We start from the raw sequence: 16,380 nt of genomic DNA, 5'->3' as shown, positions 1-16,380 counted from the left end.
ACTACAGTCTATCCTTCAAACATATCAATTACAGATTTAAGCCTGGTGAAAGAGGAAGCCAAATCTATTGAAGTCTAAGAAATCAGTCCAGATACCCATTCAAGATTCCTCTATCATGTTAGCTTATGTGAGAGATTGCCAACATATTTACAGTACGTGGTTCCACTTTAATCAAACACATGTAACACGCACTTTCTCCTATCTACTCCACTTTGTTTGATTTTGTTAAACTTTTTGTTTCAGCCAAAGCACAAGCAACCATTTGTCATGTTAAGACCTCTCAGGTATGAGAAATTATTCAACACGCAAATAATTTATGTATGGGGCAAAAGTGTAGCATCATCCTGTGAAGACCCTGTATATCTCTTACTCAAAGTACATGCTAAAATTGAAAAAAAAATCAACTCGTTATTTACACCAACTGAGTCCACAATTGTGATTCTGAAGAACAGCAAATCTTGATTTTTATGGTGGTCACACACTTCTTGGTTTTAACAATCCCACTAGCTCCCACTGGGAGCGTTATAACCCATTTGTGTGTGCAACTGTACATCGATCAGATGCAGGTTTAGGTTCTATGATTTTGACATTGCAGCTATTTGGTTAAAAACTACATATTTAAATCAATTAGATTAAATAAATGACGGGATAACACAATAAAACAGTGTTCTTGTCAGGGCTCAAACCCTGAGAGATGCAGTTGGGAATCAATCCTCAAAATACTTGCTCACACACACAAAATACAGCCAATATCGGTAACTTCAAAAACTATTCACATTGAATTTCATCACTAATGCTGGCCAATACTTTACGAAGTCCAGTAACTGAACAACACTTTCAGCAAGCCCATACTAATTTTCTTTAGTTCTGCACCAATGCGAAAGGGTTCTTCTCTATTAAATAACATTTTTCAATAGTCTAGTTTTACCATATGTGAATCTATAAGCAAAACTTTGGTAGTCTAAAACGTTATAGTTAAAAATACTCTGAAAAGCTTGTAATTATATTTTAATTGAGTAATGAGAGCAGCAAGAATGGATAAAGATATCAATATTGGTTCAAAGTGGTATGAGCTAGGCCTCATTTCTTCAAAAAAATTTTGATCTGATGAGTATGACTTCTCTTTTCATTAATCAATGTTATTTTAATAAATCATCCTTTTGCTTCAGCTTTTGTTTTTTTAAGGAAAGCTGTCCTAATGAAAGAATATAACCCCTATCAATCTGTACCTCCCTACCTTTGTGACGACTAATTTCAATGCTACGATATGCACAATAATGGTGAGTACATAACTAACACAAAAGGAACATAAATTTATCTCTATTGGATTACTATGATAAATGAGAGAGCTGCAAAGTATATTGAACTACTCTTCAATCACAACAAGCAAACATGTGAAATAGATTACGTACAATGTGAAATATCTATCCTAAATCCATTAACCAATCTATGTCAGAGCAAAAGAGCCATTTGCCAAGCTGAAGCACTAAGTGCAGCAAGCTATATGCCAAAAGATTAGCAAAAAAAGAGAAAAAATAGTTTCAAAGCAAAACATTTATCAGTCTACATTAAAAATATAGAGAAAGATAGTGAAATAGATTTAAAGAAAAACAAAAAATTAATAAATGAATAACATTAGGGATAAATATCAACATGTGTGTGTGGTATGTATCAGTATTACATTTTTGCTTCTAATAAAGAATTCAAAAGCATCAAAACAACATTGGTATTTACTTATACAGATTAATTTATACCTTGATTCATTAATGATTTAACTGTTCAAGTTAGCAAGTCAGATATGTCAGATTTGCATTAACTTTTAATAAATCATGGGAAATATCCTTTAATTTATTTGCATCTTGAACTTGAGAATGATTGGTCAAATGATTATTATCATCAGCTACTAATGACAAATCAGTATATTTCTTGATAATTTTACTTATCTGATATTTCTAAAAATACAAGACTTGATCCCATATTTCTGCCCTTTGTAATTGTCTGAGTATGAAACTTAGTGTTAGAATGAGTACTGTTTTTTCCAATACACTTTCATTTTCTATGGACTGAGTTGGTATATTTTAAGTCTACTTTATGCACATTGAGGCTAATCGGGACTTGACCTACAGTCTAAAGTTGGATCCGAACCACTATGTGCCTCCACATAGGTATCAAAAAGGGACCCCTAGACTACAAGTCAATGACGGTACCACTGCACCATCGGGCAGGCCCAATATCAAAAGCTTTCATTTTCTAATAAGACCAATAGAGCTTTCAACTAAAAGGGGTAGGAATTTCATTACTGTACACATTCTTATTTTTGTATAAAAGTCTAAAATGTTTTTGAAATCTATAGAAATTCATGTTATGGGAAAACTAAATTAAGGTGCTTTGTTCTGAGTTACACACACACATATATTTAGCCATTCCAACACAACTGAACATACTTTAAATGTTTTTGTCATATTCAGCATATTTTCACTATTTGAAGGTATTTCCAAATATTTCTATTGTATCAGATGAAGTAGAAAGAAACTTATCCACGTACAAGGCCCTGTTGGTTGAGAGTATATCAGATAATAGTCTGAATGTTAGTAGCAATTGCTCTACATTAGCATTCAATGTTAATTCGACATTATGCATTGTCTAGTGATTGAAACTGTAATTATTCTAACACTACATTTCGAGAGAGCACCTCTTCTCTCATCTTCAGGCGAACAAATTTATTTTTGCCAGTGGTGGGGATTGAACCTACAAGAGACCTGTGATTTTACTACAAATATGATGAAACTAACCACTATATCATGTTGCTCCCCGAAACCCATACTACCTTTTGCTCCTCTTACGATATAATTTCTAAATTTTGAGGAGGAGAGGGGGGGGGGGGGTATTTGCTTGACTTCTACACTGGGATGACTTATAGGATTTTGGGCCATTGCTATGAACGCTGCTTCCTTGATTATCACTAGTTTCCAATTTGTGTAGTACTCTTACGTACAGTGAAAAAATAAACTTTTATTAAAGAAGTGTACAGCGAGTGGCTGGCAAATATTTTGTCAGTACTCTACATCATTAATTACGGATGGCACAAATTAATCATTAATTACTCTATTAGTATCGGTCAGTACAAGCCTATCAGCATATCAGTAAAATTTTCAACACGGGCATCGTGGAGTAGATGGTTAAAGCTGTGGATTTGTAGTAAAATCACAGGTCTTACGTACGTTCTATTCCCACCACCAGCAAAAGAAATTTCACCTGAAGAGGTCCTCTCTAAACATAGCGTTAGAACAAGTATAGTTTAAAGCACTGTACGATGGATAATGTCCAATTAAGATTCCATGCTAATACATAGAGGCACATATTTTTGGTAAGTAAAAAAGCAAAATTTCGGTACAAAAACAGTCAATTTCGGGTTCAAAAGTGATAAATAAAGTGAAGTTTCGCTGTTATAGCGGTGGAAAAGCACCATATAAAATGACATTTTTTTAAAAAAAAATTGAATTCCAAATTTGATTTAAAAACTGACTGACACAAAATAAACATATCCCTTCTAATAGCACATTAAATCATTACCAGAATATTAAATTTCTTCCTATATAAAGGAGTCGATTTTTGCTTCTCAAATATTTACAGCAGAATTAATCAATTTTCGGTGAATTGCATGACTCACAGGATACTTCAGACTTCAGAAAGTGCTGCGTCGGTACATAAACGGTAAATTTTATGTTTAAGAGTCTATTTCGCATTTTGCAGTTCATTTCGCATCATTTCGTGACAAAACAGGGTAGGAAAATGCACCTCAAATCTTCCAGAAACATGAAAAATTAACATTAGAATGTGTTATTTTCCCTTTTTGTCAAAAACGAAATATGTATGCCTCTACTAATACAGAACCATTGTCACTAACATTCAGAGAACTATAACAAATTTACCGATTCTACATTCCTATAAATAATACGACGGATAATCAGGAAAAAAAATACTAACCTACAAATTCCAGTAGGTATTTATTAGACGAATAAAATTGGACTCACGTGAAAGGACACTTGGCACACTACTTCTCAACATAGCCTCCCCGTTCAGGCATTTATCCCAGTGATAGATGAGGTTCATGATGCCTGTCTCATAGAACTCAGGGTCCTGTTGTCGGGATCCCAAACCCTTACATTCTGGCCTGGAGGGTTTTGGGTGGCATGTGCTTACTCCATCATCCACCATACTTCCAGGAGCTTGATCCGAGCAATTACCATCTCTTTGCTCCTTTGAAGAAGCCTCTCAGAGGACTCCAGTTTTACTCGGATGATGATGATGTCAAGCACGAAGTAAGGGTTTGGCTCTGTCAACAGGATCCCAAGTTCTATGAGACAGGCATCATGAACCTCATGTAGAACTGGGGTCAATGCCTGTACCGGAGAGAGGAGACTATGTTGAGAAGTTGTGTATGAAGTATCCATTCACGTGATTTCGTATGTATTCATCTAATAAATACCTACTGGAATTTGTAGGCTTTGTATTAATTTTCTCCAATCATCCCTAGTATGTAATCAAGTAGCTATTATATAATTTGGTTACTAATTCTTTTAATCCATTTTGTAGCTTCTTTCCAAGGGAAAATCCACTGGTCATACCTAACTAAGGAAGTGAATGTTTTATGTCAGTTCTTTATGCAATATTTGTAAAGTTATATCCGATTGCTTTCCGATATCAGTAAATTTAATATGTGTACATTATCCCTAATCACTGGCCATGCCTAGTGATAATGGAAAACTTTGTTAGCCTAACAAAAAGGATTGTCAAAGTTTGTTTAAGTCCACTTCATTTTCAAATAGGTTAAGTGGGACTAGACCTGGGACTTCTTGATTACAAGGCAACAGCATTAGCCACTATATTATAGAGGAGGTCACAATTTGTGCATTTTTTCATCAGTGGGAAGCATTTTTTTTTTTTTGCGTACTTGCAGGTTTTATTCCTTTGTACTAAATCATATGATTTTAATACTATAAGTTCGTTTTCATAATGTTTCTAGTGTTTTATAGTGACTATAAATGCCTTTTTTTAGGGTTAGTGCCCATTTTGCTTAATCATACTTAAAAATGCCTATTCCGCTTACTTCAGCTTTTTTTACGCACCTTTGGATTTCCCCAAAGTGAAGAAGGCAAACCTTTGTTTATGTTGAACTGACTGAAATCTGGTATTCACCATTTGAGGGTCACAAGGGATGTCAGATTCCAAATGTAGCTTAATCAGGGTATGCAAACTGGACAACTTGTTTGCAAACTTGGACAAAATAACGCCAACCCACCCCTCCGTTTTTTCCAGCTGAAAGCATGTAGGAGTAAATCAGTACTGAATTTGCTTTGTTGCGTGTGCAAGGAGGTTTATCTGTGTAGCGTGTGTTTCAAAATGCCAAAGGACAAGGTGGCCAGAAGCTGGTGTTACTACTGATGGAAACTTAATTGCTTATTCATCACTTGTGAACAATTGTGCATGCAATTACGGCATTTGTTCAAATTGGCAGAATCATTAGCACAAGTTCTTTCATTAGCATCAGCTACTTTCTATATTATTACTGGCAAACAGTGTTACAGATTGCCTTATACGCAAAAACAAAAGTTAATTTGAAGAAAGATTTCAATTACAAAAAGTCAATACTGAAAGCTAACACACTCAATAACAGTTGATTTTGGGGGGACAGGGGCAGGAGGGGATGCAATGCAAACAATTTGTTTTTTTATAGTATATTCTAGTCTATCCACTCTATAGTGCATTATAAACCAGTACACAAAACCAGTTTTATGCACAAAATAAAAAATTAATGGAACTCACAAATATTGTTCTGGTAAAGCTGCTGACACAAAACTTAAGCGATGAAATGGCAAATTACTGTAAACTGGTTGCCCAATAGAACAGCATATGCACAAAAATGGTGTTTGTGGAAACAAAATAATAATAATAAATAAGAAAAGTATAAACTAAACTACAAATAAATAAATTTAAAAAAATTAAATGAAAAGGAAAGAAGAGAATACTTGCCACTTAGCATGATATTTATCTTCCTATTTATGATGCTGAAGCTTCTTTTCAAACCTTACTCTTATAATACAGTCTAATGTACATGAAATTCATTCATTATTACTTAAACTGGCATGTGTCATCATCTATCAGCTGCCAACCCTAATAAAAATAAACCTGCTTATTACTTCAAGAAGAGGAATTGAAATAAAAAGAAAAACAAAGAAAAACATTACAAGACAATACAATAATATTCATATACAGGGGTGGAAATTCGTCACATTTCTTACTTAACTGACCAAAATTTTAAAAACTGACCACATATTTACTAGTTAATGGCAAAGAATTATGACCTATAGACAAATTAGCATCTGACATTTCATTAAAAATATTTCATGCCTGCCACGTCCCCATAGTAATAGCTTGGGACCAACTTACAGCCTGTTTTATATCATGGCTGGTTTTGTTTTCCGAATTGATTGAAAATAACAAGGATCCATTCCCTCAGAAGTCTTTATCATAGGTTTTGCTTTCACTGAGAAGTCTTCATGTATGCACCAAACTGCAGTAACAAAAAAAAAGGGGGGGGGGCAATAAACTGCAGCCACGAAGAAAAAAAATTCCAAATTACAGACTAAGATCTAAAAACTTATTTTCCCTAACTTTACTGACCATTTTCCACCCCTACATACATTAACATAACAAAAATAATAAAAACACAACAAAAAACATTAAATATAGCATACACACACAATTGTCTAAATAAAACAAATAAAAATAAATCTGTCTATCACCTCTGAGAGAGCAATTCAAACAAGAGAGAAAAAGAGAAGGGGAAAAAGCATTACAAAACATACAAAATTCAGCTATACAAGTCTGATATTCTGTCTTTCTGAAAAAAAAAGTTATAATTTGTCATTTTCTTACAGCATAAATTTCTTCTCTATTAAAAATCAATGAATAAAAATACATAACATGAACTCATGGTTTGTTTAAAGTCTTCAGAACAGAAACAATTTATGCATAACGCAAATATCATATATCAAGACCAGTACTTTTTTATGGTGACCCCCCCCCCCCCTGAGATTTCTGGAATGACATCGTACGTAGTCGAGCCTGCATGCTCTCCTACCACTACGTACGGCCCGCACGTAGCTGCTACTATTGGCCGACAAGGAAATATTCTTGCATGGTAATGGCCAAGAAAATGTATGAATGCCTCTGGTTGGGAAGGACCGAAGTCTACGTGTTGCTGTATGTCATTTGAGCACGTGACTATCGCAAGCAATGAGCAAAGCATGCTCGTTACGCCATCTGTTGCTGAAAGTACATAACCGTACTATTGAGGAGACCTGTGTGTTTGTCTTGTTGCATATTTTGTAAAACAAAAGCAGAAAAATATGGAGGTGGAGGATAGTAGTTCGTCAGATTATGTTCCGGAAGAAGAGAAGAGTGACTGTAGTGAGTCTGAATATTCAGATATATCCAATGTGGAAGACTAGGCAAAGTCTGTCGGAGATTGAACATATGTGAACGATCCTTTCAGTGATGCACGTGAGAATTCGTTGCGTGCTTTTTTTAAAAAAAGAAGAATTATATGAATAATAGAGTTAAAAAGAAATAACTAATTGAGATTTAATTTATTTTATTTAGCTTTTCTGCCATTTTTGACAAATTGCGAAGATGAGGAGGTGCGATGATATTGACGAAGATATGCTCACAAAGAACACCTATGCCCAGGTGCGACGATTGGGTTCCAAAACCAGGGGCCAAGGTGGCAAAAATAGGGGGTTGCAAAGACAGTAAGTATATTTCCCTTTGTATATAAGATTTAGGATAGTGCGGCGGAAAAGGTGGACTGCCCCCCACCCACGCCTCCCTAATAGCACCCACTGCCCAGGCAGGGATTCGAACCTGGGGCCCTCGTCATTGTAGCTTGCTGTTATAACTAATGCGCAGCGGAGATCAGCATTAAAAAGAAATAAATACTAAGTGACGATCACGTTATCCATTTCTTTAATGTGAGAAACATTTCCGAGACTGTTATAAGTATCATGGTCGTGGGATCCTGCTCTCTATCTACAGGATGGAATTCAAAGGGTTAATATAATCAAAATTTTTAAATTGTAGCGTCAAAAAATAGATGTGGAGTGCCGTGAAAGACAGCAGATTAAATGCATAAGCAAATTATCATAGTACAGAGAACGTTTTATGAGAATTCTCTTAACTGGAGAAAAGCATCATTACACCTTTCCCCCACTTTAAGCACTGCTGCTCCCCCTGAAAAAATCCTGCAGGTGGCCTTGCTTAAGTGTATACATTTTCCAATGGGACGCAACAAAATGAAACTGACCACAGAATCAAAAAGTTTTATTTGGCAGCACTGTACTTACCACATTGGGAGATTGCTCAAGAGAGAGCAGTGAATGTATTTTGGTTTTTAAAAAGAGCAAAAAAGTTATTCCATCACAAAAGCAAGGTTATTACAGAACTCACAATGGAAATGGTTCACATTCACAAAATGTTATCTCTAGTGTGGGTTTACACTGGTCAAGTAAATAAGGAAAGCAACTCTACTCGTATAAATAACTCAGGAGAGTACTATGGAGAGTACTGTCTCCTGCAGTTGGTTTTATTGAATAATTTGGTTTATTTCAATTCGCTATTCTGACATTTTTGGCTAATCGCGAAGATGAAGATGAGTGATGATATGAAATTGATGGCAGGTCGCTTAGAAAGAACACCCACGCCCAAACCGGGATTCGAACCTGGGACCCCTGGCTTCATAATGCACGGTGCGAATCACCCACCCCACTAAGAATGTTAGTTCCAATAGTTGGGATTGCCAAGCCACTGTGCAACGAGGACAGACACCCAGCCAAATACACTCAAGTACTTCTTGTGAAAATCTGGATGATATACGCTGATGCATGGATCTGTTGGGCGAGAGTTGAATCTGAGTCAGCTATTACACTCCCTTTGGGTGTTCACAAATTATTTCTATTTTCCTTCGATTCGATTTTCCTTTACTAAATGCGAGGTTCAGCCTGCAGCTGTTCTACCACCTAACCCCAAATCCTGAATGAGTCAGATGGTTCCACTAATGTATTGTTGTTTACAATTGCAAAACAAATCACATACATCTGTAATGTTAATTTTCACCATATTTCATTTACATACTCCAAATTCTTGGCCTATACTTGAACTGGGTCTCAAGATCCCCTTTATACACTAAGTGCAAAATTTAACATATATTAGGAGAGATTTTCGATTTGTCTAGATATTTGCGTATGAAAAATTAGTGTTGCACTGATACTGACGTATTGGCTGATACCAATGATATCAGTATCAGAAAGTATTGGCTGGATTTTATTTGCCAATACCAGCAAATACTTTTCTGGTATTTTGATCATTCGCAGAGTCTGCAAAAATGTCACGCAACACTTTCATGAAGCCTAATTATCTTGGAAGTTATGTAAAATTGTAAGTTTCCATTGATTTTGTACCAATATTATGTGAAAAAACTGTATTTTGTGATTACATAAAAGGTATTTTTATAGTTTGATGTATTTTTTTAATACTTTAAAGCCAAATTCTCGAAAATTGATGCTTATAAATTGGAGTGGAACATTCAGCTGCTAATATTAACAAACATGTGCATCTGGAAGGGGGAGCCAAATGGATGTTACCATGAACTTATATACGAGGGGATATCAAAAAGTAATTGAGTAAATTTTTTACAGCCAAACGGAAATGTATTCACAAAAACTGAAATATACATTTGGAAATACATGTATTTCACCACCTTTCGACAAGATGGCAGTGTGTGCACCTTGTGCACGCCGAGAGGCAGTTGTTTCAAAATTATGGGGGGAAACATTCCTTGTTGTCCCCCCTTGGAAAAAAAATACAGTGTTTTCCCCTCCCTGGAAAAATCCTGCGGACATCCATGTGAATCTCCCATAATTTCATTTAAAGAAGGACGTGTCAGTCTACAGTGCACAATTAGTGTGAGAGTCAGGTTCAAATTGTTCAATATCTACAATTTGTTTTAGTTTTATCAGTTCAGAACCATGCAGTTTACATTTATTTGAACATATTTAATGTTATTAAGTATGCAGAAGTTTTGTGTGTTCCACAGTTTAAAAAAACATACATTTAGTACTTTTCAAACTTGTCCTGAAGAACAATCATAGAAAACTATACAAACTAAATTAATTGAACAAATGAAAGAAGACTTTATTTTAGTCAATGATTGATTCAAAATGTTATTTATAAGTTTTCTTCAATACATAACTTTGTTAATGTTCTATTTGCCTAATTCAAATACTACTTGAACCTTGATGTTTTAAGTCCACTTTATGCACAGATAGGCTAATCAGGACTGGACCTACAGTTTAAAATGGGATCTGAACCACTGCGGAATGTGCCTCCAGCAGGTATTGAACCCGGGACCCCTTGATTACAAGGTGACAATGTTACAACTATGTCATCGGGGAGGCCTTCAAATAAGTTGAGTTTAAATCAAGAGGAAGATGGAAATTTTATTTTTTCATTGCCTTTTATGTTACAATCAACTAAAGAAACATACCAAACTATTGCATATCAGATTATAATGTAAAATGCTCCTGAATTCCCAACAATTCAAACAAAAATTAACAAATACAATTCAGTATATTTAAAGTAATTCTTACTGAATATTGCTATGTCACCACAACACATTTCGCTATACAACAACTTAAGTTTTGGTGTTGTTTGCTTTATTACTGAAAATAAGCAAAATGAAATCGTAATAACTACTGACTAAATAATATCAATGGAATACAAACTTTGTAATATGTTTGTTGCATTTTACTAGCCAATTTCTGATGCATTTCTAAAAAATTAAGCCTCTACTTTTATTAAACTTATATGGTAGCTACTTTTATATGTATGTGTATGTAAATACAATCATCATTAAATCAATTTAATGACATGTATTTTAAGATAAATTTTCTTTCTAAAATCACTAAGTCAATATTTAAAAGAATATTTTAAAAGCTTTTATCATCACTTACATTCTTCCTGCATTTGGATATGTGTCTAGTGTCTGCACACACTGTTCTTCAAAGAAGTTATGTAGTAGAGAACTTTAGCTTCAAAATTTAACCACCAAGATTTTCACACACCTGCAGAAGAATTTATGAATGTTCTACTTTGTTTAGATTAATATTTAAACATATATTTATAAAAAAAAAAAGCGAAAAATGCACCAAAAATAGCAAGCACAAAATAACTAATTGCATAAACTGAACTGTACATGTAGCTAGATGTAAATCAAAGATGTCTAAGGATACTGTGACAAAGTAAAAAAAAAAGAAATTATATTGTGATCTACTGTGATAATCTGCTGATTTGACATACAAATAGAATTGTTACATAATAATTTGGCACATACAAGACCAGTGCTCGAAAAATTTTCTTCAGAGCTAGGCGCCAGCTCTGAAAATCAGGTGCCAGGAAACCACCTACTAGCAATTGTGCATACTATTGTATGTTTCAAAACTTTGAAAATGTATATCATGAAAATAGTAAGAGAGATTTACACCGGGTTTTCTGCACTAAACTAATCCTGTAGGCTATCACTGGGTTCATAAATTTATGTTAGCAATTACATTATTTTAAAAAACATTGTTAATTTGCTGAAAACATCTGAGAACTGATTTTCAACAATAAATACCAACTCTTAAACAATTTGTGGGATAATTTGTTGGTGTTTGACTGGTTGTAAATCATTTGTTTTGTGAGGTACAAAAGAAACAGGGCATTTTTATTGGAAAACCCCTTGCCCATGAGTGTAATGAGTAGTAAAATACTCTTCAGCAATGCACACGCACTGCTCCAATGAATATGCCATGCTGAATCAATTTAGTGGTGAAAGTGAGCGAAGAGAATTCCATGTAACCAGGGGCAGTTTAGGATTCTCTCAAGAGTTCTATTTCGGCACAAAATCTTGATTTACGATTTTCTGTAGCATTTTGATAGTTCGTGAAGGTATTTTCTTTCGTTGTGGGATGTATTTGACCGGGAATTCATGTGTTTTTCAAGAAAAATATCTCTCCGATGCACATTTGCTTCCGTGAACTGGATGTTGCGATGACGTAACCCCCTATCAGCGTTTCCAACCATGCCGTTGTTTTGCAAGATGAAGAAACGAAATATACATTCCTGATATTACAAGGACCCAACATTTTAACAATGTTTGCCTAACCTAACCTTACCATGAATGGTTCTTGGGGCTATGCGTGAATGGTTCTTAGGGCTACACATGAAATGGTTTGTGGGGCATTTTTCGGTTACGAAGGTTGGTAACACTGCATACCCACTGATGATCCATGATGCTAGTCAAGCTGCATCTGCCATATTGTGTGTTACGGAAGCGAAAAAAGGAAGAACAATAGTTACTCGTTATGTGAAAAATTGAAATAATTTTTGTGAAGAAAGCCAAATACCACATTGAACAATCTTTCGCAATGCAGATTAGGTAAGTACGAATGTTAAAAATGACGAAATAAACGACTGAGACGTGTTGAGACTATACGGAAATAGTAATCCCACGTGTCTTCCATTAGTGCTGTTACTCTACCAACATAGGTACAGAGTTTAGCCTCATTGTTTGCTTGCACTGCTTTAACTGTGTGGAATTTTCTGTCTTAGGTAAAACAGAACAAGCCAAAAAAATCATGTAAAACCAATGCAGGCTCCTTAAGCTGAGGAATGTTACTCTTGATCAAGACTGCATTTTGTGCTTAAATTTCAAAGAAGGGATGTTACAGTGTGTTTTAAAAGTCCTCCAGGATTCTAAAAAGCTATAACTTTAAAGTCATACGTTTATATAATATTGCTTTTTTACACAGAAGAGAATTTAAAATTTTGCTCTGCCCACAATGCTGAATGACGTGTATGTAGGTGACCATGCGATCACGTGATTCCAAGATGGCATTGATGCAGGGAAAAGCTCAGTGCATGTTATGCAGTGGCATATGCTGGTTTTAACTAGTGGGTAATCTCAGACACTTGATTCATCCCCTCACTCCTGAAGTCTCCCTGCAAATTTACCTCAACATCCATACAGGATTTATGAATATATGTGTGAAAAATTTTGCCTTATTGTTGCAACCACTGTCGAATTATTGTTGTGATTGAAGTTAATCTACGTTTATAATTTCAAATAATAAAACAAGAAAGTATAATAAACCTATAAGAAAGAAACCTGTAACAAAGAATATGAAAGGAATGTAGTAGTGAAATAATAACCCTCAATATTAATTGAAGTGTAAAATTCAACTTACAACACCATTAAGCCTTGTTTCCATGATTATGAAAAAATATAAATATGCTGACCAAGGCAGTAATTTATTTTATTAAAACCATAAACTAAACGTAACGTTTCAACGTTCTAGCAAGGTCTTCATCAGACTCTGTATCAAGTACAAAAGTAACAAGATACCAAAAACAGGGCATAATGGAGGGAGTAATGTTTTGTGTATATATAATGCCCTGTTTTTGGTATCTTGTTACTTTTGTACTTGATACAGAGTCTCATGAAGACCTTGCTAGAAGGTTGAAACGTTACGTTTAGTTTATGGTTTTAATAAAATAAATTACTGCCTTGGTCAGCATATTTATATTTTTTCAAATTCAACTTACCCCCAGTACCCAGTTACTCGTGCATTCCCAATTTTTGTTTTATACATGGAAGTTTAAGTTCAAGAGCTGTGGTACAAGAGATGCTACTGGCCTACCTGCATTAACTATTTGCAATTTCTCCGGAAAAGATCCTGTTCCAAATATTTTCACATGGACACACGCGAATATTGTATTTTATCCATTAGCTTTAACTTCAGTAAACACAGCACTAGAACGAATACTAAACCACTAACAGCTAAACAAATATTAAATTTTCGAATCGCTAATAGGAACAACAGCACAAAGCCACCTACAACACGCATTCAATTAACTGCGCCAATCTTCTATTGCGGATGCTTCCTGCTTGACTCAGAATTAAATTCCCTGTGTATGCTGAAAAAATTCACTTTCCCAGCTTTATATTCCCTGCGATGTGTGAGGTTCTATAAGTTGGAATCATTGCTTTTTCTGTTTATATATTTTACATTCATACATCTTTTATGTTTATAAGATCATTATTAATCTAAAGAGGGGGGGAAAGCAACTTAAATTAACTAATATATGTGTACGTATATATATAATTTATTTCTGATAGCTTTCCCTTTTAAAAAATATTCATTTCTGTGAAAGAAGTACTCTCATTGGTTTTGAAGGCTAAAAAGAGAAAGTAATCACGCATTTTAAAATACAAAAATGAAAAAAGTAAGCATATAAATAGTGTAATTACTTCATTAATCGATTGATTAAATTGTTATTTGACGTCGCTTTTCTGCCACTTTTGGCTAATCACTACGAGTGATGATATGACATTGATGAAGGGACATTTACAAAGAACACCCATGCCCAGACTGGTATTCGAACCCTGGAGCTCTGGCGTCGTAGGGAGCTGTGATAAAACTCCGCAACGGAAGTCGGGAGTAATTTCTTGAATTTCTAGTTCAAATTTTAATTTATTTAATTACCTTCATCTTTAATATTAAAGTTGTTTTTTTTTTTTCCTTTGACAATGTCTGTTGAAATAGCAGAGATCAGGAAGACAGAAGCAAACGTAAAATGAGAATTAACATAGAATTGGTTCGCAAATGTTGTTCAGATTTCCCTGTTTCTCGCGCACTTTCAGATCTATTTTCTCTACTTCCCTTTTCAGTACGTAATTTGTGAACCCAGAATTCTGTTTCCTGAGAAATTTTGCTGTCGTAAACAACACAGCTCCTACGATACAAAGGTCATCGGGGAAGAATGGCAGAAGAGGGTGCCACTGCAAGCCGAGGGAACGGAAAAGGCTCTGGGGTGGAGAGTCCGACTGATGGACTCTCTCCAAAAGGAGGTTACCCTTGCCAAGAAATCACCGCACCTGAGAAGCATTGTTTCCTTTCCCTCCCTCCCGTCAAGGGATTTAAAGGGAGCCGGTGGAATCTCACCCTGACGTCAACAGATTCCACCAGCTGGAGAAAGTGGCTGAAAGCCTCTTGGACATTCAGAGGCAAACGGTTGAAAACATTCGCACACTGGAAGCAAAGAAATAGGTGAATCAAAGATTGGTTCGGAAGAATATTGCGAAGAAATAGAAAACAACTTTTTTTTAAATTATAGTCGGGTCATCTCTGCTGATGTTATGGCTTAATGAGTTAAAATCTTGTGTTTTGGTGCGGAGAAGCTTCCAGACCTTACGCCTTACGATTACTGAGGAGGCATTTCAAGACCCAAGTGCATGCACAGACACTGACAGATCTTGATGACCTGAAGTTCAAGATACGTGTTGTGATTCACAACATTCCCGTCGAGCACCATCAGAATGCAATTGTAGGATTCAAACGAAGAATGCAAGAGTGTTTGGACATGAACGGTCCCCAGCTGGAGATCTAGCAATGAACCAAAAAATCAAACATTAAAATGAAAGTTTCCTCTGCGTAAAAAACAATATTTCATTGTAATAAGCCTATTACTTTAAAAGTTATAGGTTTTTAGAATCCTGCAGGACTTCTAAAACACACTGTACAGCTACGTGAAACTCAATGAAGGCAGCAACATGGATGAGTGTGTGATTGTATGTGTATTTGGTTATTTTACACTGTCTTTCCACACGACTAAATTAATCGTAACACTGAGAATGAATTATAAATTGATGAAATATGTATAAAAAAATATTTAAAAAAACCACTGGAGCCCATGTCTTCATACTGTGTGGTGTAAATCACAGACTGTAATTGTTCATTATGAAATAAAAAATTTCACCAAGGGATTACACTTTCCATTTCTATTATATCGTGACAATGACGATGGATGTTGAACTGATAAAATGGATGACAGGACAAACAATGATGCATTGAACAGGGTTCAAACCTGGGACTTATGCCTTCGTATCACAATTATTTATACTTTCTTTGAAACCTAGGTATAAGTGTTTTATGTGGCCATGATCAGGAGAAATAATTATCAGAATTTGGCCTCGGAGTTTAATTCAAGTTCAAGCTGAAAAGATCAATAAAATCAATGCAACTTTTCAAACAACGAACAAGAAATTATTGAAAACTCAAAGGGATCGAGAGTGTTCTACGAAAAACACAATAATATGAGGTAACGAATTTTCACATTAGAAAGTTTCTCATACATATGCATGGTTCCTTTCCAATGCTTTCATCAGACATTTAAAAAAATTCTCTATCATTAGTATTTCCTTTCTATTTTTATTTGTAGAAC

General features: G+C 35.1%; 1 protein-coding gene across 6 annotated transcripts in view; it reads right to left on the bottom strand.

The window, feature by feature from the left end:
• Nucleotides 1–16,380, bottom strand: part of dock (SH2/SH3 adaptor protein dock) — a 49,458-nt gene that overhangs the window by 22,685 nt on the left and 10,393 nt on the right. For 2 of the 6 annotated variants that reach the window (XM_083112289.1, XM_083112290.1), the window contains exon 2: nt 11,070–11,180. The exons of 1 other annotated variant lie outside the window; for it this stretch is intronic. In XM_083112289.1, coding sequence (XP_082968415.1) covers nt 11,070–11,082 — 13 coding nt within the window. In that variant the 5' untranslated portion in view covers nt 11,083–11,180. Of the gene's footprint in view, nt 1–6,033; nt 6,190–11,069; nt 11,181–16,380 lie in introns of all 6 variants that reach the window. 3 more of the 6 variants (XM_083112291.1, XM_083112293.1, XM_083112292.1) reach the window with 3 other exon arrangements.

This window comes from Lepisma saccharinum, chromosome 26, assembly GCF_977018435.1.
Source record: "Lepisma saccharinum chromosome 26, izLepSacc3.1, whole genome shotgun sequence".
In the NCBI taxonomy this organism is placed as follows: domain Eukaryota; kingdom Metazoa; phylum Arthropoda; class Insecta; order Zygentoma; family Lepismatidae; genus Lepisma; species Lepisma saccharinum.
The sequence above is the reverse complement of the archived record's forward strand: the minus strand, read 5'-3'. Positions and strand labels throughout refer to the sequence as shown.